Genomic DNA, 27302 nt, shown 5'->3' with positions numbered 1-27302 from the left:
CAGGTTGGAAATGTAAAATCCGCTTTTTCTTAATTATAAAAGAAAGCATGCAGTTGTAACATGTTTTACAATCCAAAAGTGATTCAAAAATGTAAAATAATTGTTATTCATTCATCTTCCGTACCGCGCTTCCACGAAAGGGTTGCGAGGGTTGATGGAGCCTAACCCAGCTGACTTCGAGCGAAAGGCAGACTACACACTAGACTGGTCGCCAGTCAGCCGGAGGGCACACAGACAAACAACCATCCGCACTCAGTCATATAGCCACGGCGCCACCAGCGGGAATTGAGCCCGCGCCTGCCCACACCAAAGTCAGACGAGTGAACCTGTACACCAGGAGGCGGCTTAAAGAATTTTTAAAAAATCAAATTGCAGGTTTGGTTCACATTCTGGAGAGTAATGTGTTTAACAAATGACTCCAAACTATTGAGTTGGACATTGCATGGCGCTAACGTTAGCATTTCATTGTTACAAAGATAGCGGTTGGAGGCCTCCTCCAAGAAAGCCAATTATTCGCTTTGGTCGCCTAATGCAACGATCAAACAGGTTTTAAGTATTGTCAGTGGAGCCCACAAACAAATACTGATTTTCATAGTATGCAAATCGTCTTACTTTCACTCGAAGCAGAATGCAAAAGCCCAACCAGGACACGCTGCTGCTCACTAAGTCTACCACCCGGTCACTTCCCCAACATTCATGCAAATCCAAACCGGGGGGGCGGGGGCTCAATGAAACAGGTAATTGCGTGCTAATGTCATTATTTGGACGTTGATTTAAATGAAAACACCTTTTAAAAAATCCTAGGTAATCAAAGATTTTATATTGTACAGTTAGGGCGATAGAAGAATTTAATAGGGAATAGTTTTCATAATATGCACTTTATTGACGCATGATTGCGCATGCGCAGACGTAAAAATAGCAGCGCGTTTGCCATTGGACTCGCTTCTGAATGCCGGAAAGAAATTGCAGAAACGTGACATTTGTCTATTTAAAACATAACACACGATATTTAAGTGCTACATAATAATTTTAATCAAATTTAAAGTGTCACCACTATATTTACCAGCAATTTATGTTTTTTGTTTAATCTTTAAAGTCAGGCGAATCGTACTCTTAGTATTGGGTCCTCAAGATTGCTTGTGCTCGTGTTTTTCTTTACACTTGAAAGTAATAATAATCTAAATTAAACACAGAACTTGGACTGAAGTGAGTTTATAAGACGTTAATGCGAAGATGATGCAACGGTGTTTAAATTATTTTATTAAGATGCTTAGTGTTTGTTTGAGTATTACATTTGTAAATGACGTTAACATAATGTAAATTACATTACCTGCTTTACCTGCTGCAATGTTTTAAAAATACATACATCTGATGGTATCCCCGATTACTATACATTTTCATTTACAGGGCTGATTTTCCCCTTTAGTTGCAATGACTGTCATCATTGGTTTTGAGGGCAGTGCCAATAAGATTGGTATTGGCATTATTAGGGACGGTCAAGTCCTTTCCAACCCGAGACGGACCTACATAACCCCGCCTGGTCATGGCAAGTCACTTTTTGAAATTGCTTAACCAGGACAGTATGGTGACTGTCTGATTTTATCGGTGATGATGTTCAACAGGTTTCCAACCAAGTGACACTGCCAGACATCATCGCTCTGTTGTACTGACTGTTTTAAAGGAAGCTCTGGAGCAAGCAGGAATAAAGCCTTCTGAGATTGACTGTGTGGCATACACTAAAGGTTGTTTAGATTGTTGCCATTTTATTTAAATGTATGTGTTATTTCACTGTTTATCTCATCAGGTCCTGGCATGGGCGCCCCGTTGGTTGTGGTGGCTTTGGTGGCTCGGACAGTTGCCCAAATGTGGGGCAAACCCCTCATCGGAGTCAACCACTGTATTGGACATATTGAAATGGGACGACTCGTCACTAAAGCCGACAACCCAACTGTGCTTTACGTTAGTGGGGGGAACACGCAGGTTGGTGTTTCTCACAAGGTCTTTTTAAAATAAAAATAAAAACAAAGTTGTAAACAAAAAAAGAACATTTTCTTCTTTCAAGGTCATTGCGTACTCTGAGCGGCGGTACCGGATATTTGGGGAGACTATCGACATTGCAGTTGGAAATTGTTTGGACAGATTTGCCAGAGTTATCAAGGTTTGTGCAAATGATACATTTTTATTGTGAATAAGTTCATTTAGTTCACGTAAATGGGTATATATGGTTGCAGATTTCAAATGATCCCAGTCCAGGCTACAACATAGAGCAAATGGCAAAGAAGTAAGCAGTTGCACACTGAAAATGTTTTTTTAGCTTTGTTTTTTTTAACTTTTCTTTTTTCTTTTAAATGTAAAATTCAGAGGTAGTAGGTATGTGGAGCTGCCATATACAGTAAAAGGAATGGATGTGTCATTTTCTGGGATACTCTCCTACATTGAGGTGAGTGCATGCTAATATTACTGACTACACTATGGAGGTAAAAAAACTCCATTTGGTGATATCCTTTCATATTATCAGGATGTTGCTCATAAAATGCTTGGATCTGGTCAGTGTACAGCAGAGGACTTGTGCTTCTCACTGCAGGTTAGATTTATTCTAATTCACTTTAAATGTACATAAGTGTAATATATGAATATGGATATTTGTTCCTGCAGGAGACAGTCTTTTGTATGCTTGTTGAAATTACAGAGCGGGCCATGGCACACTGCGGCTCCCAAGAGGTTCTCATTGTCGGTGGTGTTGGCTGTAAGTTCATCAATAACATTTTTAAAAAAATACAGTAATGCCTCGATTATCGCGGTTAATGTAGACCAGACATGGCCACGATAAACGAAAAACCGCGACGTAGGGTCACCCCTATTTATAAATTAAAAAAAATATATTAACTTCAGTGCCGAGTTCTAGTAAGCGGAGGACAGGGTAGTGGCTTCCGCTGGCAAGTTTCAGTTTGGATTTTCACATATTTATGAACTTACAAAAAAAAATCCCCTCAGGGGAAAAAAACATGATGTAGTGAAGCCACGATAATCGAGAGATTACTGTAGTATTTTAGCAAGAAATATGACAACAAACAATAATAAGAAGTACCATATTTTCACGACTATAAGGCGCACATAAAAGTCTGAAATTTTCTCCAAAATAGACAGGGCGCCTTATAACCCAGTGCACTTTATATATGGACCACTACTAAAATTGTTATCACGATAAAATAAAATAAATCAGTCGATAGGACAACTATGGCAAGCAGCCCCCGACTCTACTATTTTCCTGTAGATAAAGTACTGCGCAGTGACTGCTGGGATGTATAGTTTTTTGGCCTGCCGATCGGCATCAACACTAGCTAGCTACTATTTGCGAATGGATTGTGGACTGGCGATCGGCAGCAACACAGTTGCGAAGAATGGAAGACAGCCTTGGAATACTAGTTACGCTAGCTACTAGCTAGCTACTATTTGTGAATGGATTGTGGCCTGGCGATCGGCATCAACACTGTTGCGAACCATGGAAGAAAGCCTTGGAATACTAGTTACGCTAGCTACTAGCCAGCTACTATTTGTGAATGGATTGTGGCCTGCGATCAGCATCAACACAGTTGCGAACCATGGAAGACAGCCTTGGAATAGTTACGCTAGCTACTAGCTAGCTACCATTTGCGAATGAATTGTGGCTGCCTGGACGAACGTATTAAACTCAGCGTTTTCGATGGACAATTGTTCAATTCGGACACAGAAAATGAGGACTTTGATGGTTTTGTGGGTGATGATGACGTGAGTACATTGTATAATGGCTAAATAAAGTACAACCGAACTCAGTCTTGCTTCCGTTGCCTTTTTAAAAACGTGTTTTTGGCGTCCGAGTGTAGCGTGCATTTAGCACCAAATTAGTGTGTTCGCCGTTGTAGTATATTGATACTATTAGTGCAAAGTTATCACAGCCGTCAACCTGGGTGTATTGACAAAAGGACTATATATCCCAGCAGTCACTGCGCACCGGAACCCGGAAATAGGCTGCTTCCGGTAGCCAGCGCTATTGCGTTTCGATGTTCATCCATATATAATATATATGCATCTAAAAAAACGGTACGTCCTTTGTGTATGTAAAATACAGGAATAGCACTCGTTATTGACACTGCGGCTAAAAATACGATGCGCCGAATAGTCGTGAAAATATGGTATGTCTTCTAACAGGGATGTAGCGATGGTAGTCCGGTTACGGCCGCAATGCCTTGCAATATCAGACATGGGTGGATAACAGGGCCCACTTCATCATTTCATTCGTAACTTCGACTTAGTTTTCGTATATTGGAACAGTCGTTTGCATATTCAACGGTTTCATAACCTTAACATTTCGTATGGAGAAGCATTTGTAAGTAGAGGTACCGCTGGACTATATCCAAATGTCTTAAGTAAACCAAACTTGAATAGAGCTTTCATAACAATGTAATCATTATGATTTCAATGAAGCAGACAAAGAAATCAACAAATTGCTTAAACAATGTATTTTATTCAAATTAACTTATACAACAAATATACTTGGTCACCTAATGTCACAGAGCTAGCTACTTAAGTTTATGATTTGTTTGATAGTTACTTTTTTTACTGCAGGGTTTGTTTCAATCATGCCAAATATATAGGGCTATTATAAAATATGCTGTATATCTATACATTTTTGTGGATACTGTTGTTACCTTACCTAATTAACTGCCATAGCAAGTAGTCATTTCACTGGCATTGGCTAATGAGTTAATACCTAAAAATGTAAACCAATTAATAAAATAAAAAAACCCTTTCTGACCTGATTCCAATTTCTGATCAGGGACATCCCTAGTATTTTAGCATGAAATATGCCAGATAACAACCTATGTATGCGCAGGTAACCTGCACCTACAGGAGATGATGGGAGTCATGTGCAAGGAAAGAGGAGCCAAACTTTTTGCCACAGATGAAAGGTAAACTAAACCTTCCCGTTCTAGCAACAGACATACTAATAGACTTGATTTGGTAGATTCTGCATCGACAATGGCGCTATGATCGCGCAAGCTGGCTGGGAAATGTTTCTATCTGGTCAAGTGACCGAGCTGGAGGATTCGTGGATAACACAAAGGTAAGGCGCATGCGTAGGATTCAATTATGAAATTGTGTGAATTGTTTTTTTTTTCTTTGGCAGGTACAGAACAGATGAAGTCGAGGTGACATGGCGAAAATGAAGTTTGATTTAAGGCTGCTGTCGGGTATTTATGCTCTTATATTGTACAAATTGTTTGAGATTTTCCTTTAAAAAGGAGTGCTAATTTTCTCCTGCACACTTGAGACTTCCCGTCAAAAAACGTGTTTCAAACATTAAGTTGAGACTCAGCCTCCAAGCTTGGCATTTTTCATCCTAGTATAAAAAAGTGGACGTCAATGACTGAAAAGGATAATTCTTAGTATCTAACCACTACAAAAACGCATTGAGTCAAGTTTATTCACTTTTATTAAGCAATACTGTTCATGTACATTCCTCCTCCTCCAGTGTAATTTTCCAAATTCTTTAAAAAAAAAAATCAACATAATGAACACTGAGCTCCCTTATGAAGTCATGACCAACATTCACCTGATTAGAACGCAAACAATCCAAAAAACAGCATTAAGATCTGACAAGGCGACAAGGGAAATTCCACTGTTCCTTTGAATCATTCCCCTTTGTAAACCAAAGAGACATTAACAGTAAATCTTTAGGAAATGTAAGATGTCTCAAAAATGGAGTGGGGCAAACAAACATCACCGTGTAGTTTCGAACAGATTTTTCTTTTTAACAAAGTGCTTGATTGACCACTCGCTTTACAGGGGACACTTTAAAAAAAAAGGGAGACAGCAAATTAAATTACAGCTTTTAAAAAGAAGTGGGAGTGGGGGGAAAAGACCCGCTCTCACACAAGCTAAAATTCAAAAGGGGGCAATGGAACAACGGTCTGATTACTTAAGGCAGACTTTTTAATAAGGCATTTAAAAAAAAAATCTGTAAGATCTCAAAAGGAGTTAGTCCAAAGTGTCTCAGTGTGGCTTTGCATGAAGACATCATCCTGAGTACAGTGTGTGAGAGGGGATTCCAACAATTGCCTGTGTGTGTTTTTAATGTGCATGAAGGCGCATGTTGATTTTAGGTGTGTGCTTGCATGTATGTGTTTTTTAGGTGTTTTTTTACGTGCTGCTAGGCCGGGTGCTCCTGGAAGTCCTTGTACCACATAACTCGTTTTGGATCTGAAAAAAAAGTATGAAAATAAAATCGAGAATAAAAATGATGCATTTGTCTCTCAGCATCAGTTTAATGGTAAAGTCGATTTACCTTTCTTCTGTTTGTTGTAAATTGCATTCCATTCTGCAAAATAAAAAGATAAGTTGTAGGTCAGCATTAAGTCATTGGCTGTCATTGACAGTGATAGACATCAAATATGTTCTACAGTGGTACCTTGAGATACGCGCTTAAAAGTGCACGGAAAAAGTGCAACGCTCCGCCCAGTGCTCACAGAGACATTACACGAGGGATTTGCGGGGAAAAAGACAGTACCCAGGATATTCTTATGAGCAGCCTCTCGCGTCTGCTATGTGCTCGTATATCAAAACTTGTCTTGTATCTCAAGATAAATATTTGCTCGAAATTTTACTCATATCTCAAATTGCTCGTATGTCGGGGGCACTCGTATGTCGAGGTATTACTGTATTTGGGAGCGATCATTCAGCCTGCTAAGGCTGCCAATACAAATCAAGAGCTATTCGACAACTATTTTAATATTCGATTAATTGCTTAATAAAAACATTGTTGACATAAATGTCAAATCTTAATAGAATCTTAATGTTTTAGAATTAAAAGTATAATAGTAAAAGTATAACATAAATAAACAAGTTTTAAAACGTAATGTTTTAAAAGTGGCAATATCGTCATTTTTTAAGTAGAGGTATATTGAATTTTAAAATATGACAATTAGTTGATGCCATTTGTTTAAAAATAAAATAGGATGCAATACTCTTTTTGGTTTATTTTTAGGTTTGCATTTGTTGATGAAAGCATATAAAAGAGATTTAGAAACAGTTGCATAATATTTTGAATTTAATGTTTCTCGGTACATTAGTGTAGAAATCACGAAATTATATTAATCTTTGCTTTACATTTGTCAATAATGGAATAGCAAAATGGTCCTGAGTGACAGCCCTAATGTTGACGTGACCGAGATTGAAAAGTTACCTCTATTGTGGAAGTTGAGCGCCTCCACAAGGTGGCGACAACTGAGTAGCAGCTCCCCGTTACGCGCATCCTTCTGGAGATGGCGCAGGGCCGGAGTGAAGGTAGCGGCAAGTGACGTATCTGCTGGCGCAGGGGAGTCGGTGCCCTCTGGGACGGAACGGGCTTCGCTGATAAAGCTCAGCCCCCATTGGTTCTGAAGCAGAACGCCGATAGCGGGACGCTCGTCCTCCAGGATGCAACCGGAACTTTTGGCCTTGACCATGGAGGCGTAGCTGACGGCCGGCTGCAGCTTGGCAGGGCTGTCCTGCACCGGGAAGGCGGGTGGGGGCTTGAGCAGCGACAGACTGTCCTCCACCCACCTCTCCTTGTGGGCCCGGTTCAGCCCCTTCTGGCTCCCCTCTCGCCGAATCCCACGTCCTTTGTACTGCGGGCCCTTGCGCTCCTTCTCCTGGCGGAAACCCGGTCCGATTGGGTCGGGGGAGGCACGGCCTCCTCCACCCCCGCCACAGTTGCCAGGCGACAGGCGGCGGTTTCGGATCTGGGGCTCGGGGTTGGCGCTTGCGACCAGGACCGCCGGGTCGCATAGGGCATCGGACTCGCACACGGTGTTACTGGCTTCCCACGTGCCTGCGAGAACATTTCAACAGAAATGAGTTTGACCATGACAGACGTTTAATCGCGATTTAATTGAGTTTGTCACGAGTGGGCGTCCAATCCGTTCGTTCATTCGCTGCCAAATTCAAATGGATTAGACGTCCATTGCCTTCAATGGCAACTACCGAGTTCAAACAAGTCAGGTAACTCCACCGGTGCTCGGAGAGGGGGAAGAAGTTATGAATGATTTGAAAGAAAAATCGCTGGCCCCTCATTCACTCCTGGACATCTAATTAAAGCCCAAGCTAAGAAAATGTTCCAGAACTCCACGATCAAAAGTAACCGCTCAAGACATCGAAGGACTGGCCGTTTTAGCCAACCGTTTTTAGGAACGTCACGATACGAAATCGACGTCGGATATAGCAGGTAGTGAATCAGCTAAAAGTTTCGAGCGTCTTGCGTCGAATCGCTGAAGATTCCTCTTAACAAACGAAGGCGCGAGCTAAGTTAGCCACGTCGGTCAAAGTTTCGTAACAGCCTCATTCAATGCAAAGTGGGGAGCGAGCGAGCAGCCAGCCAGGTTCCTTGAGTTAGCGGCGCTAACGATGTCGCCGAGCGCCCCTAAACGCGTCCGACGACTCGGATCCGTGCAAAAGACGGGCGAGGGTAAGCAACAAACCTGTTTTGATATGCATGTCTTTTCTCCTAACGTGTCTTGGAACGCTGACCGCTGAGTTGACCTTTGTTTACAGCGTCAGGAGAACGTCGATTCGCCTGGATGAGTCTCTCGTTCGATCGCTGCGTGCTCGCCTGTTTCGGCTTCGCCACCACAAGGAAACGACACGACTGTGTGGGTGGGACAGGAAGTAGACCCGTAAATAAAATGTTCCGGCGGGAAACTCGCGTCGTTCACTGAACAAAGAGAAATAAATATGATAAGACGCTAGATGTCTAAAAACGGGCTGCGAGCTAACTGGTGTCGCTTGTTGTGATTCTCAAGACTCAAATTTAAACGCCAGAGTAAATATGCTGCATGCGTAATTCATGTAATTTATTGTATCCACCTGAATACAGGTTGTAATAAAGCAGTATATGAATCTACATATAAATTAAAGACAAACCTAGATGCACTCTCATCACAATCGGATGATTTGTAAATAAAAGTAATATTAAAATTACTTATATGACTGTGTTATATATTCAAGATATATTATCACCAGCCTATAACCCTATTGATTTTATTCACAATAAATGAACCCCACACTAATGTTCAAAACTAACGCCCACTTTGGGCGGCAGGAGGGCTGAAATATGGAGTGAGTTGGTCTTTTCTCTTGCAAATACAACCGGTGTATTGAGAAATGACCTGGGATCCCATTTCTGTTTTCCGTATCTTCATTAAATAAATCCCCCAGGACAAAAAAAGAGCACGTGGCGTTGTTAGTACGAGGTCGAAAAGAAAAAAAAACGCCAACAACTGGCATTTCACCTATTTAAAAGTATAGTAAATCAGTATTCTCGGGAGGATATTTGCCCATTTCTAGTCACGAGTCGTGACTAGAAATGGGCAAATATCCTCCCGAGAATACTGATTTACTATACTTTTAAATAGGTGAAATGCCAGTTGTTGGCGTTTTTTTTTCTTTTCGACCTCGTTTATATATTCGATAATATTCGATTAATTGCTTAATAAAAACATTGTTGACATAAATGTCAAATCTTAATAGAATCTTAATGTTTTAGAATTAAAAGTATAATAGTAAAAGTATAACACAAATAAACAAGTTTTAAAACGTAATGTTTTAAAAGTGGCAATATCGTCATTTTTTAAGTAGAGGTATATTGAATTTTAAAATATGACAATTAGTTGATGCCATTTGTTTAAAAATAAAATAGGATGCAATACTCTTTTTGGTTTATTTTTAGGTTTGCATTTGTTGATGAAATCATATAAAAGATTTATAACGACTCCATGAGTCTTAAGCTTATCCTTAGTAGACCTCTGTCTTGTAGCCAGAGGTGTACTGGAAGACTTCACTTGCAACATTGTCGTTATCTTCCATTTGCCGGTTCATAAAAAATAGCTTACTGTCTATAACTATATATAACTATATATAACTATATATATATATATATATAACTATATATATATATATATATATATATATATATATATATATATATATATATATATATATATATATATATATATATATATATATATATATATATCAGTGGCGGGCGGTGCATTTTCTCGTAGGGCCTTCAACGTATCAATCCAACCAATGTTCCCTCTAATTTTTCGTTGGTCTGAGCAGAAAGTCAACCTCCCTGAGCGCACTGAGTACCAGTGTGAGCGACATCATCGGTACTCGGATGATTCGCCTAAAGACGTTTCGCCGACGGACGTTTGACAGACGGGCAGGTCGCCGAATGGACGTTCCGCCGAACGTCCATTCGGCCGAACGGAGGTTTCGCCGAAAGGGGATTCGCGCGCTCGCCCCGCCCCCGGATCGTGTGTGTACAAGTTTTTCAACCACGGCCCGTTAGGATTTTTAATCCGGCCCGCCGCCGGTGTTGTCCAAATTATAGTAAAAATCAATGTTAGTCTACCATCAATGGCAGCCCGGGAATAAGCACTCTTGGGCAGGCATGGCAGTCCGGGAATAAGCACTCTTGGGCGGGCAGATGTAGCAGAACCGAGCCGTAAAAGGACAGCAATCGGGTCAAATCCATCCTAAAACAGCATTTAATGATTAAATACAAATACTGGAGCTCCGAGCCCAGGGAAGTGAATTCCTCGGTAAAATGTCGTGATGATATCGCGATGGAGGCAAAAAAACGTCTATATACGTCCATTCGCCAAACGGCTCAAAATGCTCTCAAATTCGGTCAATCCAGCCGAAAACAGCGTTTAATGATTAAATACAAATACTGGAGCTCTTTGGACATTAGAACCGAGCCCAGGGAAGTGAATTCCTCGGTAAAATGTCGCGATGGAGGCAAAAAAATGTCCATTTACGTCCATTCGCCAAACGGCTCAAAATGCTCTCAAATTCGGTCAAATCCAGCTGAAAACAGCGTTTAATGATTAAATACAAATACTAGTATTTGTATTTAATCATTAAACTAACACATACTAGTATTTGTATTTAATCATTAAACTAACTCATACTAGTATTTGTATTTAATCATTAAACGCTGTTTGAATGAACGTTCATTCGGTGACCTGTCCGTCTGTCAAACGTCCGTCGGCGAAACGTCTTTAGGCGAATCATCCAGTCACGACATCATCATTGCTCGCTATGGGCACACCAGTATCACACCTGCCACAAGCAGGTGCATGTCAATGTTCCCTCTAATTTTTCATGTAAAATGCTGTAAAACAGAGCTACTGTCACTGGCTGCCGCTTAAACGGCGCCATCATGGGGAAAGGGGTAAAAAAAACCTCAAAAACTATTTTATGGCTATAAAACCTGTACTGCAGCTAGAGCTGTGACACATAAAAATAATCAATAAATCAATGCACAAAAATGGGGTAAAATCCACTTCCTAGCAGCATTTCATGATTAAATACAAATACTGGAGCTTTTCACACATTAAAACCAGGCCAGGGGGGCGATTTTCCCGGGAAAAGACAGTGATGAACGTCAATGGCGTACAGGCAAACATTGCCCGAAAATGGGGTAAAATCCAGCCGAAAACAGCATTTATTGATTAAATACAAATACTGGAGCTTTTTAGACATCAGAACCGGGCCCGGAGTATCATTTCCCCGGTAAAAAGACAGTGATGAACGTCGATACGTCGATACGTCCATACGTGAAATGACAAAAAATGCACTGAAATTAGGTCAAATCCACTTCCTAGCAGCATTTATTGACTGAATACAAATACTGGAGCTTTTGAGACATTACAACCAGGCCAGGGGAGTGATTTCCTCGGGAAAAGACAGCGATGGACGTCAATGGCGAAACGGCAAAAATTAAACTGGGGTAAAATCCACATCCTAGCAGCATTTAGTGATTAAATACAAACACTGGAGCTTAAATACAAACACTGGAGCTTTTCAGATATCAGAACCGGGCCCACAATTGAAATATTATTTAGGAATATAGCCATATTATACTCACCAAAAATTCTTTTTAACTGTACACAATATCCATCCTCCTTTCTTTCTTCCTTCTTTCCTATTTGCCATCGAAGCTAATGATGAAAGTCGAGCCTGTCCTGTCATATTTCCGGCATAATCCGTTTTGAAAATGGCTTTAAATCAACACAACAAAATACTATTTGCTTGTGCAGCCAAGTTAGCGCACTGAAAGTGCCACACACACAATTTTCCGGGCTGTAACAGGCTTGCTAGCTTCGGAGTTGACCACCCTTTCTTAATGATGTCCATTTTTCTCTGGAAAAGTCCGTCTGGAAAATAGCTTTGTGAGCAAACAGAATCAATTTGTTTTTGCTTCGCCTACTAGCCAAACATAGTTGGTGAAAGCAATGACATGTCCCAGCCAACAAAATGCTAATGTGTATGAAAAAGCATTGTGGGGTTGCCAACTCGAAATCTGATTGGTTAAAAGCAACAGTCTAGTTTAATGCAGCAGAGCCCGCAGAACTGATTGTGAAGGCTTTGAGGCAGATCTGATCTGGCAACAAATAATGGCTGAAATGTGATTGGTTAAATGCTTCAATATGAAAACACACCTCTGGAAGCAGTGCAACCAGGGGGAAAAGCAATGAAAGGAAGCTAACAGACCATTTTGAATAATAAGTATTGATGGACAAAATATAATGATTCAGATATTTCTTAGGCCAGCAGAGAAGGCCTTGAAGGCCCTGACGGCCCGCCACTGATATAACTATATATATGTATATACATACATACACACACAGCATTTATTGATTAAATACAAATACTGGAGCTTTTTAGACATCATTTCCCCGGGAAAACGACAGCGATGAAGGTCGATACGTCCATATACATCCATACGCGAACTGGCAATTTATTTTACTAAAATGGGGTAAAATCCACTTCATAGCAGCATTTATTGATTAAATAAAACTATTGGAGCTTTTTAGACATTACAACCGGGCCAGGGAGGTGATTTCCCCGGGAAAAGACAGCGATGGACGTCAATGGCAAAACGGCAAAAATTGCAATAAAATGGGGTGAAATCCACTTCATAGCAGCATTTAGTGATTAAATACAAACACTGGAGCTTTTCAGATATCAGAACTTGGCCCACAACTGAAATATTATTTAGGAATATAGCCATATTTTACTCACCAAAAATCCTTTTTAGCTGTACACAATATCCATCCTCCTTTCTTTCTTCCTTCTTTTATATCGCCATCAAAGCTAATGCTTAAAGTCGAGCCTGTCCTGTCGTATTTCTGGCATAGTCCGTCTTGAAAATGGCTTTAAATCAACACAATATATTTGCTTGTGCAGCCCGCTCCAAATACAGTTTGGTAGCTCTGGCTAATGACTAGCCTCATGGTGAAAGCAATGACGTATCCCTCCGCCTGCGACAAGGCAATGACGTATCCCTATGCCCGCGACAATACATTGTGGTGTTGCCAACTCGAAATCTGATTGTTACAGCAACAGTCTTATCGACGCTTGTTTAAAGCGGCAGAGCCCGCAGAACTGATTGTGAAGGCTTTGAGGCAGATTTCTGACCCTGGCAACAAATAATGGCTGAAATGTGATTGGTTAAATGCTTCAATATGAAAACATATCTGGAAGCAGTGCAACCAAGGGGAAAGCAATGAAAGGAAGCTAACAGACAATTTGGAATTATTCAATAAGTATTGATGGACAGAATATAATATGATTCAGATATTTCTTAGGCCGGCAGAGAAAGCCTTGAAGATCTATATCTACATCTCTATTTATCCATCTCTCTGTCTGTCTCTCTCTCTCTATCTCTCTAGAGTTGAGATTGTCTCTACAATACATAATGTATGAGCTACAAAGCCTTGGAGTTAAGAGTAACTCAAATCGTTTATCCTTTTTAACTGTACACAATATCCATACTCATTTCTTTCTTCCTTCTTTTATACATATATAAAACATTTTTTCTTAAGAATTCTTAATTTTTGATTTAAAAAAATCCATGAAAACGTCTGATTTTAAAACACTTTCCTCTTCATTGTGTATTTTTTGGCAGGTGCGACATATAGTTCGAAAAATGCAGTACGGTAAATCAATGTAAAATGTTTCTACTTACGAAAAACTCATTGGCTTCAATGACAATATTGTATTGGGGGGAAAACAATCACTTTGGCATGATTACATTGGGGGTAAAAATAAAAATACAGCCCTTTTATCTATATGTTGTCATTTTGCTCAATGTGTTAAATGTTGACCCTTTATATATATATTTGTTTTTATGCCTATATTTTGCGCGTCTAGGTAGACTGGGGGTGTACGCAGTGAACCTTGTGAATCGTGCATGGCCTCCGCGAAGGAGGGAAGGAGCAAAGCTCCATCGGAACATACGAGAACACTTAAAAAGCTTGTCCTCAAAACACAATTGTTCTTGTCAGCATTCACCTACACCCGTCCAGTTCTTCAAGATGCCGCTGCTGTGCTTTTTCCAGCTCATCCATTCTTTCACGTAACAGGATAATCTCCTTGTGTTCTTCTTCGTCCTTAAATGCATTCATTTTGGGGGGGGGGGGGGGGGTGGATATTGTTGCAAGTTGTACTAATAATAGAAAAAAAATATTTAGGTCTTCTTACTGGTACGGTGGATCCAGCGTCGCTGATGTGGAAGGAGTTCGGTCTAGACGTGAGGGTGGGTGCGAATGTGTAATTCGCCTGATCTCCCAGCAGGAGGCGCCGGAACTCGTTGTGTCGCCGCTGCAGCTCTCGCATCCGTCTGCGCAGTTGAGCGTTCTCCTCCGCGTGAAGCGGACGTCTGGGGATAAATAATTCTGCTAAAACGCTCGCTCATCCGGACCCCCCACGCACATTTGATCCTTTGAAAACACCGTCAGCCGGAGGATGACTTTTAAATAAGAATGTCCCGATCGCATATTTCTGCTTCTGACTTCAAGTTGCATGATTTTCAGAATCTGCCCATACCAAGTCTGATCCGATACCCATCATATGTACTATACTGTATTGGCCCGAATATAAGATGATCCTGATTGTAAGACGACACTCTTTTTCAAGACTCAAGTTTGAAAATAGACTTTGAACACAAAATTCCATTTTTATACAGAAAGTAATTACAGTGCATCCAAAACAAATGATTATAACAATATATTTGAGAGAAAAAGCATATTATTTTGCATCACTCAAATCATGCAAAAACTGTGCCACATCTTAATATCTGAACATTTAAATATGTAAACTAAAGGGCAATCACATTTGTAAATGAATGGCTTCTAGTTTTTGAAATGTAAATTAACCAAATTAATCTACTAATAAAACAAAATTGCAATAACTGCATTAACCATCAGTGTTCAGCATTTGCTTTTAAAGATATCTCGCACCATCTACTGTTGTGGAAGGTATAATGTCTAGACCCCAAATTTAAGACAACCAACACTTTTTCAATCTTATTTCAATGCAAAAAAAACATCTTATATTCAGACCAATACAATATTAGGGATTGGATAATATATCAATTTTTGTCCACCCAATTTAAATAGAGGTATTGCAAAATTACCATTTAAATGGGTGAATTCAATGAAGCAGAAAAAACAAAACACAAATCCCTTTTTTTTGTCGTGCCGCACCAAAATAAGAAAAGAGGATCCACTGCTGAATTTCTTCCCTCACCAGAGTAAGTTTGCGTCTTTTATGCTTTTACAAAATGTCAAATTGTAACACTTGACATCACCCAATGCCACAAATTTAGCGATTTAGTTGTGAAATTCAGTGATTTTAGTTGTGATTTCTTTCAACAGTGTCAATATAAATATAGAAATATCAAATATGCTGTATATCAATATATTTTTGCCACTGACCGCGAGATGCATCCAATCCAATATGACTGAGGGGGTTGGCAGCAATCGAAAAATAATGAACTAACGACTTAATGCCTAAAAATGTAAAGCAATACATTAATATATATATATATATATATATATATAATATATAATATATATATATAATATATATATATATATATATATATATATATATATATATATATATATATAATATATATATATATATATATATATATATATATATATATATATATATATATATATATATATATATTTGATTCTGATCCTCTGAAAATGACATGATTGGGCCCAGTTTACGATCTGATTTTTGATCGGGGACATCCCTAGTTAAAAAGACACGTTCATGACACGATTCTGACTTGTTGGCTGCTGCGGCTTCCAGTTTCAGCTCCTCCAGTTGTGCTTTCAATAGTTGGACCTTATGCTGCAGGTTCTTCTCTTTGTATTCAGTCTGGTTTCTTCTCTAAACCCAAGACAAATTTATTTCATGAAAAATGAAGCAGAAAAGTTAACGGCTACCTACCTTCTTCTGGGCGACTGACACCTTCTTCATTTTGTCTTTTAGCTGTGAGTATTTCTCCTCCAGCTTAGCTTTTCGCTCTTCAAATTTGTGCTTCTCTTCCAACCACTCGATCTGACTCTCCTCTGCTCGCCTAAGGTAGGAATCTGTGATGAGGGGAAAGCCCACCAACTACTTAGCCTTTTAGTCACCGTTCCGCCTCATGCTGGCTCCTTTCCGCTTGCACGCGGGCCGCCCTTAACTTCTCCCTCATGTCGCCCACATCAGCCTGAAGACGCTGGTTGGCTCCCGTCAGCTCGGCTCGGGCCCGTGACGACGAACTCAGTTCGGCACGCAGTTCTTGGTTATTCTAGAAAAAGAAAGAAATCCAAATAACTTTCGAGCTTCCATTTTTCCCTCCTTCATCTCACCTGCTTTAAGAGAGAGATCTCGGATGTCTGCCTCTCCAGTTCCTCCAGCTGAGCGCTCTGTTGCTTTAATCTAGTTCTATGTGATACATAAAAACGTTCATTCATAAATAGATACTCCGCTAGGTAAAGGGACAACACTGACTTGAGGCTTTGCTGTGTTTTCCGCAAAACATCTTCTCTTTGGGCCGAGCGGAGTCGCTCTTCCGACTCGTCTCTGTGGGCTTGCTCTTTAGCGTCCTGCAGCCCCATCTGCTGTTCCAACACGGCGAGGCGGTATTCCAACTCCAGCCTGATGGAAGGTAAGACCCGAAGATGCCCTTTTCTCACTCGAATATTATTTCCCCGTCTTACTTTTCCTCGTGCAATAGGGTTGATTTGCTGATTTCTTCATCGTGAGCGGCTTGGACCTTCCTGGCCGCTTCCCTCTCTTTTTCGACAAGAATGTCCTTGTGTCTCTCCACCATGTTTTTAAGCAATTCCAGTTCCGTCTGGAGACCTGAAAAAGTGAGCGCTCATTGGACCAACAAACACTTCAATTAGGGATGTCCCCGATCAGAAATTAGCCCCCCAGTCAAATTGGCAGGGAAATATGACAACTTGCTATGGCAGTTTGAGTTAAGATAAGTAACACAATGATCCATAGGTATAATGCAAAAAAATATTGGCACGATTGAAACAAACCTTGCAGTAAAAGTAAATGTGGCGTTGGGTGACCAAGTTTATTCACTGTGTAATTTTATTCATGTAAAATTCATGGTTTAAACAATGTGTTTGCGACCTTATTTCAGGGCTGTAAAAGGGAGTTTTAATTATTTTTTTTGCTTCGTTGAAATCACCCTTTCATAAGATTATAATGTTGCAGTCGCTCTATATAAATCGGGTAGACAAAAGACATCTGGATATAGCATTTTCTCCTCAACAATGCATTTCCTGGTTATCAAATCGGGACTCGGAGTCACATGTAAAAAGATTTGATCATGACATTAAACATTTTATTAGTAGGGAGAAAAAAAACCCTTACCCTCAATTTGTCCTTTTAGAGCGTCTCGTTCCCTCGCCAGCTCACCTTTGCAGCGGGTACACTCTAGTTTGATGCTTGCCACCTCCATTTTGTGTGAGTGCTTCAGGCTTTCAATCTAAGAAGCAGTGTAACATTCAAGGTTGGAATTCATTATTCTTCCTGACCGCTCCAAATAAAGCTTTCTTTTTGTACCAGGCAATTGAGAGAGTTGACTTGTTTCTCAGCTTTGTGCAGCTGCCCCATGAGCTGACTGTTCTGCTCATGGCTCAGCCTCAATTCGCCCTCCATCCGCTCTAGCCGCATGCGCAAAGACTGACGCTCCGCCTGAGGCAAGATAGATGATATTGGCACGTGTTTTCACGCCACGAAAAAATACTTCTGACCTCCAGTGATTTGAGAGACGTCTGCAATTCTGCTATCTGCCGGTTATGACCATGCTGCAGAATTTCAGCCTGCTGCCCCGAGTGGTCCTTCTGGGCCTGCAATTCCATGACTTCCGCCTGCAGAGCCTTTAAGCGCAACGCAAGCTGAGTTTTCTCCCTCAGCATTATCTCCATTTGCTTTCTGTCGTGATGCACGTCCGCATTCTGGTACTGAGCCACCAAATTCTCCTTGTCTTTGTCCAGATGAGCTATCTAACATAGGGAGCAGAAATAAATTGAGCCGGAAGCACAAAATGATTAAGTCACTCACCTCAGTTTCATAGCGTTGCTTTTGTTCATCCACAACACGAGCATGTTCCTCCTTCTGGTGTTCAAACTGGGCATTCAGTACAGTGTAGCTATAACGTAGCGTATTGAAGTCGGATCTGTACTTCTCTGCTTCCTACCACCAAATACACGTTTAGACCCAAACATAGTTGGCATTTTCCCATTTGATTATATAGCTTACTGCCGACCTCTTCCAGTTTGGAGAAGCGATCTCTGACAGGGCCTTCCATTTCCTGTTGCACATGAGCTCGGAGCAACTCCAGCCGCTGAGGAGTTATCACCTCGAATAGGGAACACAAACCAATTTCAGGTATATTCCCAGGATGGCAGAAGACACGGAAAATAAATCTTTGCGCGCTTCTGCCCTTTACCTGCAGTCTGAGCTCCTCTATCTCCCTATTTTTTTCCAGAATTTCTCTCGCGCGATCAGCTAACTGCGGCTGGAGTCTCTCAAGCTGCGCTTGCAGGTGCCGAACCTCCTCCTGTATCTGGATGAACTCATCCCGCAAGCTAGGATAAATATTTTCATGTGAGACATTGGGCACGCAGGCAGGACTGGCTCTTCGTTTAGACGTACCCGGTGTGTTCGGCCTTCAGCGTTTCATAGTTACCCCGATGAATTTCACACTTGCTCCTCTCGTCGATGAGCATCTTCTGAAGCTCCGTCTCGGCCCCAGGGGAAGACCCCGGGCTCCTTGCGGCCGGAAAAGACTGCCGGATTGCCGAGGTCATGGCACCTTTGGAATAAAAAGTGGGGAGAAAAGACCACGACCTGCGCGGTCAATAACAATGCAGCTGACGAAACCCGGAGTAAAGACGGCAGCTGTCGGAAGAGTGTCTGTTTGCAGTCTCCATAGCAGCTACGTAAAGAGTCAAGGGTATTATTTCATACACAATCACAACCTCTTAGCTGTCAGGGCAAGGTTGTAAATTAACCTGAAGTGATTAGGGTAGATCACTCACTCCCTTGCTTGGCTGCAGCATTTGTTTTGGTTACGCGAAGAGTCTGGAGCGACTGATTACGGCGAGAACCTCACTATAAAATTACTCGCTGCCATTCAAACATGATCATTTCTGCTCACTTCAAATGGCAAAGGACAAACAATGAACGTTTTCAAATATCGCGCGTCGTCTCCCGTCACTCCAAAAATGTATTCGACACAGGCCCCTTCCGCATCTCAAATAGAAACATTGTGTCCGATAAATCAACGTATTTTTGTTTAAGTCAATAGTCATACAGGGGGAATATCACTATTTTTTTACACAAAGGTACACTCAAGCTAAGTTTACGAAGTAAAACTTCATTTCGGCATCCAGACGAAACAAAACCACTACTCACTGTTGTTCTGCTTCAGTGGTGAAACGTATAATTCTTTCTTTCCAAAGTTATTTCAGAGTAGGGTAGTCGCTTATTAGCTAGCTAACAAGCGTAGTTTCAAACTACAAACCGGAGGATCTTGGGAGAGGTATTTTTTGTTTGGGTCGAAACAAAATGCAACGCCGCCGTCTGTGGGTGATCCCAAGTATTGCACGTCCACCTGTGTGGGTTTCCTCCACATTCAAAAAAAATAACATGCATGCCAGGCTGATCGGACACTCTAAATTGCCCCTAGGTATGTGTGTGAGTGTGCATAGTTGTTCGTCTCCTTGTCATAATCGGCTAGCCACCGATTCAGGGTGTCCCCTGCCTCTGGCCCTAAAGTGGTTCAGAAAATGAGATGAGATTACTTGCATGAGTGTAAAAGGTGAATATCATATTGAGTCTTTGTCGTGCTCGTTCGCCTCTAAACATCCCAGTTCTTCCATCTGCTGCTGCTGGAGTTTTTCTAGATCATCCACCCTCTGACGTAGAAGGGCTAGTTCTTTCTGCTCATCGTCCTGTTCCTTAGCACAACAATAAATCCATCTCATTCTCATTTTAGTTGGATAATTCCAGACCAATAAAAGGCTTACTTGGATGTCGGACAGCTTCATCTCAGACACGTCAAATTGAGGGGGGCGGCACCCGGACGCGATTTGGTTCATCCCAAAGTTGAAAGAAGCGTTGCACAACAGCAGGCGTCGGAACTCGTTGTGCCGCTGGTGAAAGTCCGTTAACCTTCTGTGGTGGTTCAAGCACAATTACATTTTAAATCATACCCTTATGAAATGAATTAACTCACTTGTGGGCCAAAACGCCGTCCTCTTTCAACTCCTCCATTTGTTTCCTCAGCATTTGTATTTTATTGTGCAAGCTCTGCTCTTTTTTCATCTCCGTGGCTCGCCGCTACACGTCGTGGCACAAGGGAAGGGAATAAACTGCAGGGTTGTGTATGTATTGCCTCATTTCTGGCGATACGATTTGTATCACGATTTACAGGTCACAATTCAATCCCAATTAATTCGGCTGCTACTTTAAGACGATGATTGCAATTTTTGTATAACCCCGTTGGAAAAAAAATATCAAAATGCATATAAAAGTACATTTAATTCAATTTATTTCTGAAACCTTACTAAGCATGTTTTGTTTGAACAACATATGGCCTTAATTGTATAATTGTCTCCGTTTATAGTGTAAACCTGCTTAAATGCCAGATTTTAAATATGAAAAAATAAACATGTTAAACGATGTATAAAACTCAATAACAAAGTTATTTAATAAAATAGTAGGTCAAAACATTAGCTTGACCATTCCAGGTATAACAAACACCCGAGGGCCAAAACACAAAACAGTTTATTACAGTGAGGTAGAACAGTTTTTTGGGGGGACGGGGTTACTATCCATTTATTGAATAAATGTCGTATTCAGTAAAATTTGATATGGGACTTAAGCTGGGAAAGAGCACCCTCGTCCATCTAAGCATGATTACTACATGTCAGGGAACGGTGGCTGACTGCCATTGACTAGTGGACACAAATGGAAGTGCAGCCACCTTTTATTTAAATAAGATAGATTCAGATGGATTTTGAATCCATACGAGAATCGCGATATTACCTTACCATTGGATTGACAGACATTTAATCTAATTACAGTGGTACCTCGAGATATGAGCTTAATGCATTCAGGGACTGAGCTCGTATGTCAATTTTCTCGTAACGGCAACGTGCTCGTAACATAACATAAACAAATTTAAATGAACTTGGATTACAAAGCAGACACACTCAAAAATAAGTTTAATCTAACCTTACACTAAACTTAATTCTAATTTTGTTTTAAATTTTGATACCTTTCTTCTCCTGGCTCTATTTGCCCCGCCTCCACCCTAACTTTCATATGCAACGTATCGAGAGTTGTTTGCTGTTGTATTCCCTTCAAAATATTCCCAAAATGATGCACACAAATGTCCTAACAATAGGATAACGCACGACCACTTGCCAATGAGAAGTAGTATATATAGCATTCGCGCTGACTAACGGGGAAAAAAACACTGAAAAAAATGCAACGCTCCGCCCAGTGCTCGCAGAGACATTACACGAGGGAGTTGCGGGGAGAGAGACAGTGCCCATGATGTTCTTATGAGCAGCCTCTCGCGTCCACTGTCTGCTCGTATATCAAATTTTGTCTCGTATCTCAAGATAAATATTTGCTTAAAATTGTACTCGTATCTCAAATTTCTCGTAAGTCGGGGCACTCGTATGTCGAGGTACCACTGTAGTTTCACCTTTTTTTCTGCGGACGACGCTCTGAGCAATCTGTCTTTGAGCTGCGCATATTTATCTTCTAGCTTTGACTCACGGTCCTTGCTGTCCTCCAACATCCTGGCAGATGACAAACAGTGTTCTTCTCAATTAAATGATGTTTACAGTTGTCTGTCACATTTTACCTTTCCGCCCCGCGACGGATCTTCTCCTCCCTCAAGATTTGCAGACTTTCCCTCAGCCGTTCGTTGGCTTCCATCAGTTCGGCTTCAGAGTGCAAAACGTTCCCCAGGTGGAGACACAGTTCCTCGTTTTTCTGTAAAGATACAAAATAAAACAATGACACGACAACAACATGAAGGACGAGGACGTGTTAAGCAACCTCTTTCAAAGCGATCGCTTCGGCATTCTGTCTCTGCAGGTCCTCCATATGAGCATTTTGCTGCTTTAATTTAATTCTGACAGGCAAAATGTTGGGTATCAAGTCATATTCTTCTTAAAGATGCATTCAAAGTATGATACCGACTAACTTCAGGTCTTGAAATTCTTTCCGCAAAGACTCTTCTCCTTTCTGGGCGAGCCGGACTTGTTCCTGCCAATCGTCTTTCTGTGCTTGCACGCTCAGATCCTGCACAGTCCACTGTTGCTTAAGATCCATCAGACGATGCTCCAGATCTAGCCTATAACCAAAGCCGAGGAATTTCACATCATCCCATTTTTAAAAACAACTGCTGGTCAGTGCTAGATCTTCACTAGAGTTGCCTCACTTTTCCTCAAGCAACACAGTCGTTTTGTACATTTCCTCGTCAGTGACGGCTTTCACTTTCCGCACCATTGCCATCTCTTTCTCCACGAGAACTTTATTATGTTTGTCTAGCATTTCCTTGAGAAAGGCCACCTCCATTTGCAAGCCTGAGGCGACGCAATAGATTGGACTGAATTATTTACTGACGGTAGACGTCGATGACAGCCGCAAAATAAAAAAGTCAACCTACTTTCCTTCTGCCCTCTGAGCGAGTCACACTCCCTGTCCACCTCTCCTCTGGACCGGGTTAACTCCAGTTTGACGTTGTCCACTTCAGTCTTTTGGGACAGTTTCATGCTCTCGATCTGACATTCATTCAAATATTTGGTTTTTCCACCTTGTTGGTCATTGTTAAGGATTTTAAGTACCTGAGCGGTGAGTGAGTTGACTTCTCTTTTGAGTTTGTGAAGCTGTCCAGTGAGCTCATTGTTCTGCTCATGGCTGAGATGAAGTTCTCCCTCCATGCGCTCCAGTCGCAAGACCAGACACTGTCGCTCACACTGCGAGCGGCTTCCATTAAGACAACTTTCATCCAATTCATTTCTTCACTTCTTACCTCAAGGGACTTCACCATAGCTCTGCTTTCTGTGAGATGTGTGCTCTGGGTGAACTGAATGCTCTCCACCTGCTGGTCTGAGCTGTCCTTCTTAGCCTGCAACTCGTCCACCTCTGCCTGCAGATCCTTTAGCCACATGGTCAGTTGCGTTTTCTCCTTAAGCAGAATCTCCACTTGTTTCCTCTCTTGCTGCAGGTCAACATTCTGGTACTGGGCCATCACGTTGTCCCTCTCTTTTGTCAGATGAGCAATCTAATAAAAAACGGATCTAAACGTATTAATAAATGCATCTTTGTCTGTGTCTGTTCGTTCCCTACGGACTCTAAAATGGCTAAGCCAATTTATCTGAAAATTCAATGTCTGCAGATGTCTGCGGATGTCATAGAATAGGTTTTGTATCGAAATTTTTCCGACAACTATCAAAAATCGACAATCGAAAAAAATCGGGTTTCCAAAAAAATGGTCCGGCGCTAATCCGGAGTTTCAAGATCATGGGTCTTTTAACAGCAAAGAAAACCGAAAACATATAAAAACCAATACGCTCCGATTGCGACTAAATCGTCTGCTGGATTTCAACAAAAAATGGCAAGTTGCAGTTTTTTTTTTGACAGAGCCACAAGTCGCCAATCAATAAAACTTTCAACCGGTATTTCACAAAAACGCTGTTTTCAGAAAAAAATAAGGTCAGCGTGCAGTGAAGCGGAAGGACGAATTGGGGCAAAACTTAGCGTCATCTTTTAACCCACGCTCAAACTATTCGTTGGAATACCATGCATACAAAGTAATAAACACGAGCAACAACAACCTCGGTTGGATCTCGACTTCTTCGAAAACCCACATCCCTGATTCACCCTAACCGATTGCCTCCAGCCTTACAACACAGGGTGCGTAGAAGTACTAACATTAAGTTAGCGTGCAGTGAAAAGGAAGTGCGCTTCCCATTAAAACATACGGCCTGTGCACGGTGAAACCGCACATGGCCACGCTTTCCGCACGTTGGGAAATTTGAACAGTATTGATTAGCGTCTTACGCACCTACTTTGACCCCAGACACACGCGAACCAGCACTACTCCCAAGCCTTACTCTCACCCGCCCAGCAATGCCCCCGAAGAAGAGCCAAATTGGACGTCGGACAAAAAAAGCCTTCCCCTCCCAGAAAAGCACATCTGCACTGAGCACTGAAGACGCAGACGCCTTGCGATCACGAGCGGCAGAACGGATGTCGCAAACACGCCTGCATGAAAGTCCTGCTCAGCGCGCGAGCCGACAGGGTACAGACGCTGCCTCTACTGCTAAACAGCGTGCATCTCAGAGCTCCAAAGCCAAAGCCCGGCGCGGAGCATCTAATGCTGCCTCCACATCTGCGGCCATAGGATTAGGGTTAGCAACAAAGCGCCTCTGAAAAGGCTGCCCGGCAATGCCGGGCTCTTCTGCTTGTTTGACCATAAAAACGGAGACAGGTGCTGCCAGCCACTCACCTCCACTTCATAGCGCATCTTTTGTCCCTCTATTTCGCCAGCATGTTCCTCCTTTTGGTGTTCAAACTGGGAATTGAGGAGAGTGAAGGCGTTGCGAAGCTTGTTGAACTCGGACCTGTACTTTTCCGCTTCCTACTTCAATCAGCAATGAGAAGATTAGCCAATACATTTGGCAGTGACTCCGTAGCCGGTAACCGGTCAAATAGTCCCAGGGGCTATTTGGCCGGTAACTGGACAAATAGCCTATATGGCCCCATATGGCTATTTAGCCGGTGTGACAGTATATCTACATAATCCATTATGAGAATTGAAATTTGATCACATTGACATTAATAAACTATGATGATATTTCACAAGCGATGCATGGAGGCTGCTACAAGAGAAACAATTGTGTACTTGTGCAACTCCTGTGGCGATGACCTCCACAGTAAACCATCAGTTGTATGTGATGCTTATCTTCATTGGCATCACTTGGGATGTGTTGGGAGGTAAACCAAAGACAAAATTCTGGTTCTGTAGGCAATGTTCCTTGTAACATGTGTACTGACAACAGAATTGTGTTTTATTGCCATTAGTATTGGTGAATGAACATATGGTTGATATGTATTATGTTAACAATGTTACTTGTCTAAAAAGTGCTACTTCTAAAGAAGTTTACAGGATTGGAGGGTTACATGTGTTTTATTACTATCAGTCAGTATCATTGGAATTGTATGTAACACTTGTCTTAGAACTGTTTCAATTCTAAAGAAAATTGGTGTCCATGGACTATGTAGACATCTGTGAGATAACAAAATACTGTTACCATTAATATTTATGTGTGCTTTTGTTAATAAATGTATGCCATAAAAGTTAGGTAGGCCTAGTTATCTTTAAATAAAGGTCCATATCAATTATCACATTAAGGAAATAAACCTTATAAAATGTAGTTTCTTACTATTTACCCCACACAGAATTCTTACCGGCTAAATAGCCATATGGGGCCATATAGGCTATTTGACCGGTTACCGGCTAAATAGCCCCTGGGACTATTTGACCGGTTACCGGCTACGGAGCCACTGCAAATACATTTGAGTGCTTGTTTTTCTCCTATGATTGGCACTGACCTCTTCCAGTCTATGGAAACGCTCTCTGATCGGGGTCTCCATCTCATGCTGTACCTGAGTTCGTAGCAAATCCAGACGCGTCGGAGTCATCACCTAGTAATCCAGACACCTTATTTCCGACACTTTCTTTGATGGCTTTTATGCCTTTTCAGTGTGGAGACGCTTTGAAACATGTCCTTTTCAATTTGCATTACTTGTAGTTGAAGCTCCTCCGTCTTTCTTTTCTGTTCTAGAAGTTCTCTTGACCGCTCAGCCAATTGCGACTGTAGTTTGTCTTGCTGGGTTTGAAGATGCTTCACCTCACCCTGGATATGTAAAATCTCCTCCTGCAAACTATCCATGACAACTTTTGGCTCATCTCAAATTTGTGGAATCCAAAGGAAGCCAAAATTACCTGGAATGTTCTAGTTTGAGATCGTTGTAATTTGATTTATATGTTTCGCACTTCTTTTGAAGATCAGCTAGCATGTGCTGAAATTCGATCCCAGCACCATTCAAAACAGGCGTCATGGTAGCAGGTACCAATGGTAGGCTGCAGGGGTCCATTTTCCCCTCAACGAGCAGGGGCCACAGTAATGTGTCACGCAAGTATAAACCACTGGGACGTCTTATTAAAATCTATTAACGTCACATAGATGTTGCGTCACAAACAACAAGGCGTTTAAACACTGTCTTACAAATAGGAATTCTCGCATTTATGTTGCAAGTGCAAAGTCACCACAACTAGTAATAGCAGTAACTTGAACAGGCCTAACGGTTTACGTTTTATAAAGAGTTAAGTCATGCTCTTCCGATGGTAGTCATTTTTAGTGCTCTTGAAACCAAAACTAATTCTCGTTACCTATCTTGACTTCAGCTTTTACTCTTCTTTAAACCAAAATACCAGTAATAGGCTGCCTTAAATTGCAGTTAGAATCAAATGTATGAATTCAAACAATTAAGGTCAACAACACGCAAATTCAGCATCAAACCTTACGACATACTTGCGTGTCGTCGCGAGCTAACAAATCGGCATTATCCCACGACTCAAACTTTACTTATCAGTAGAAGTCAGCAAAAATATTTTCTAAATATAAAATTTGCCATGCAAAATTGCGAAAGGTTCCGATCAATGTCATTAAACACAAGCCTGACCATCTGATGTAATGAACACCACATCCGGTAAAATGTACTCGACAAATTAAAATACGCGAAAAATGGGACCTCCCCAAACAAACAGTAAGAAAAGAAATTTATACCAATACGTGTATATTGTGCTTTCGGTCAAA

General features: G+C 41.3%; 5 protein-coding genes across 8 annotated transcripts in view; 1 reads left to right on the top strand and 4 right to left on the bottom strand.

Annotated features, from left to right (window-relative positions):
- Window positions 1-780, bottom strand: part of apex1 (APEX nuclease (multifunctional DNA repair enzyme) 1) — a 6595-nt gene extending 5815 nt beyond the window's left edge. The window contains exon 1 of the mRNA XM_077594411.1: window positions 613-780. The gene's annotated coding sequence lies outside the window, so the exon portion shown is untranslated. The remainder of the gene's footprint in view (window positions 1-612) is intronic.
- A 144-nt stretch (window positions 781-924) lies between these two features.
- On the top strand, window positions 925-6282 carry osgep (O-sialoglycoprotein endopeptidase). Of its 3 annotated transcripts, none has more exons than XM_077594129.1 (13): window positions 925-1206; window positions 1427-1546; window positions 1623-1742; window positions 1805-1980; window positions 2063-2158; window positions 2232-2281; window positions 2362-2440; window positions 2519-2584; window positions 2656-2746; window positions 4874-4949; window positions 5006-5104; window positions 5168-5231; window positions 6173-6282. In XM_077594129.1, exons 2-12 carry the CDS (start codon window positions 1432-1434, stop codon window positions 5205-5207), a joined length of 1008 nt encoding a protein of 335 aa, XP_077450255.1. In that variant the 5' UTR covers window positions 925-1206; window positions 1427-1431; the 3' UTR covers window positions 5208-5231; window positions 6173-6282. The 3 variants fall into 3 exon arrangements, with proteins under 3 accessions (XP_077450255.1, XP_077450253.1, XP_077450254.1); XM_077594127.1 differs by having other exon boundaries at window positions 1408-1546; XM_077594128.1 differs by having other exon boundaries at window positions 925-1244; window positions 1408-1546.
- On the bottom strand, window positions 5456-8718 carry LOC144069064 (uncharacterized). Its single transcript, XM_077594130.1, has 4 exons — window positions 8496-8718; window positions 7223-7849; window positions 6326-6358; window positions 5456-6240 (listed from the first exon to the last, which is right to left on the bottom strand). Exons 1-4 carry the CDS (start codon window positions 8509-8511, stop codon window positions 6191-6193), a joined length of 726 nt encoding a protein of 241 aa, XP_077450256.1. The 5' UTR covers window positions 8512-8718; the 3' UTR covers window positions 5456-6190.
- A 2947-nt stretch (window positions 8719-11665) lies between these two features.
- Window positions 11666-20192, bottom strand: LOC144068862 (centrosomal protein of 83 kDa-like). The gene is made up of 16 exons (XM_077593749.1): window positions 19810-20192; window positions 19048-19207; window positions 18842-18980; window positions 18659-18751; window positions 18454-18585; window positions 18144-18395; window positions 17953-18084; window positions 17761-17875; window positions 17091-17235; window positions 16882-17028; window positions 16740-16815; window positions 16521-16678; window positions 16333-16462; window positions 16169-16272; window positions 14569-14746; window positions 11666-14477 (listed from the first exon to the last, which is right to left on the bottom strand). Exons 2-16 carry the CDS (start codon window positions 19200-19202, stop codon window positions 14376-14378), a joined length of 2058 nt encoding a protein of 685 aa, XP_077449875.1. The 5' UTR covers window positions 19203-19207; window positions 19810-20192; the 3' UTR covers window positions 11666-14375.
- Window positions 20193-22959: 2767 nt separating this feature from the next.
- Window positions 22960-27237, bottom strand: LOC144068863 (centrosomal protein of 83 kDa-like). Of its 2 annotated transcripts, none has more exons than XM_077593750.1 (7): window positions 26429-27215; window positions 26229-26367; window positions 26035-26127; window positions 24929-25060; window positions 23262-23701; window positions 23084-23198; window positions 22960-23000 (listed from the first exon to the last, which is right to left on the bottom strand). In XM_077593750.1, exons 1-6 carry the CDS (start codon window positions 26578-26580, stop codon window positions 23186-23188), a joined length of 969 nt encoding a protein of 322 aa, XP_077449876.1. In that variant the 5' UTR covers window positions 26581-27215; the 3' UTR covers window positions 22960-23000; window positions 23084-23185. The 2 variants fall into 2 exon arrangements, with proteins under 2 accessions (XP_077449876.1, XP_077449877.1); XM_077593751.1 differs by lacking the exon at window positions 22960-23000 and having other exon boundaries at window positions 23176-23198; window positions 23262-23403; window positions 23450-23701; window positions 26429-27237.
- Window positions 27238-27302: the final 65 nt, after the last annotated feature.

Source organism: Stigmatopora argus, chromosome 23 (genome assembly GCF_051989625.1).
Source record: "Stigmatopora argus isolate UIUO_Sarg chromosome 23, RoL_Sarg_1.0, whole genome shotgun sequence".
NCBI classification, from domain to species: Eukaryota; Metazoa; Chordata; class Actinopteri; order Syngnathiformes; family Syngnathidae; genus Stigmatopora; species Stigmatopora argus.
The sequence above is the reverse complement of the archived record's forward strand: the minus strand, read 5'-3'. Positions and strand labels throughout refer to the sequence as shown.

Bases quoted from the DNA above. Each gene is read 5' to 3' on its own strand.
- osgep (XM_077594129.1), top strand. From the start codon at position 1,432: ATGACTGTCATCATTGGTTTTGAGGGCAGTGCCAATAAGATTGGTATT. The intron at 1,547-1,622 runs GCAAGTCACTTT...GATGTTCAACAG, and splicing joins CATAACCCCGCCTGGTCATG to GTTTCCAACCAAGTGACACT. The intron at 1,743-1,804 runs GTTGTTTAGATT...TTATCTCATCAG, and splicing joins CTGTGTGGCATACACTAAAG to GTCCTGGCATGGGCGCCCCG.
- LOC144069064 (XM_077594130.1), bottom strand. The intron at 6,359-7,222 runs GTAACTTTTCAA...TTTATTTTGCAG, and splicing joins GCTCAACTTCCACAATAGAG to AATGGAATGCAATTTACAAC. The intron at 6,241-6,325 runs GTAAATCGACTT...CTTTTTTTTCAG, and splicing joins TTACAACAAACAGAAGAAAG to ATCCAAAACGAGTTATGTGG.
- LOC144068862 (XM_077593749.1), bottom strand. From the start codon at position 19,202: ATGACCTCGGCAATCCGGCAGTCTTTTCCGGCCGCAAGGAGCCCGGGG. The intron at 17,876-17,952 runs GTACAAAAAGAA...ACTGCTTCTTAG, and splicing joins TCAACTCTCTCAATTGCCTG to ATTGAAAGCCTGAAGCACTC. The intron at 14,478-14,568 runs GTAAGAAGACCT...AATGCATTTAAG, and splicing joins ACGCTGGATCCACCGTACCA to GACGAAGAAGAACACAAGGA.
- LOC144068863 (XM_077593750.1), bottom strand. From the start codon at position 26,580: ATGGACCCCTGCAGCCTACCATTGGTACCTGCTACCATGACGCCTGTT. The intron at 25,061-26,034 runs GTCAGTGCCAAT...TGATTGAAGTAG, and splicing joins GTTTCCATAGACTGGAAGAG to GAAGCGGAAAAGTACAGGTC. The intron at 23,702-24,928 runs GTGAGTGGCTGG...GTTTTTTATTAG, and splicing joins AGATGCGCTATGAAGTGGAG to ATTGCTCATCTGACAAAAGA.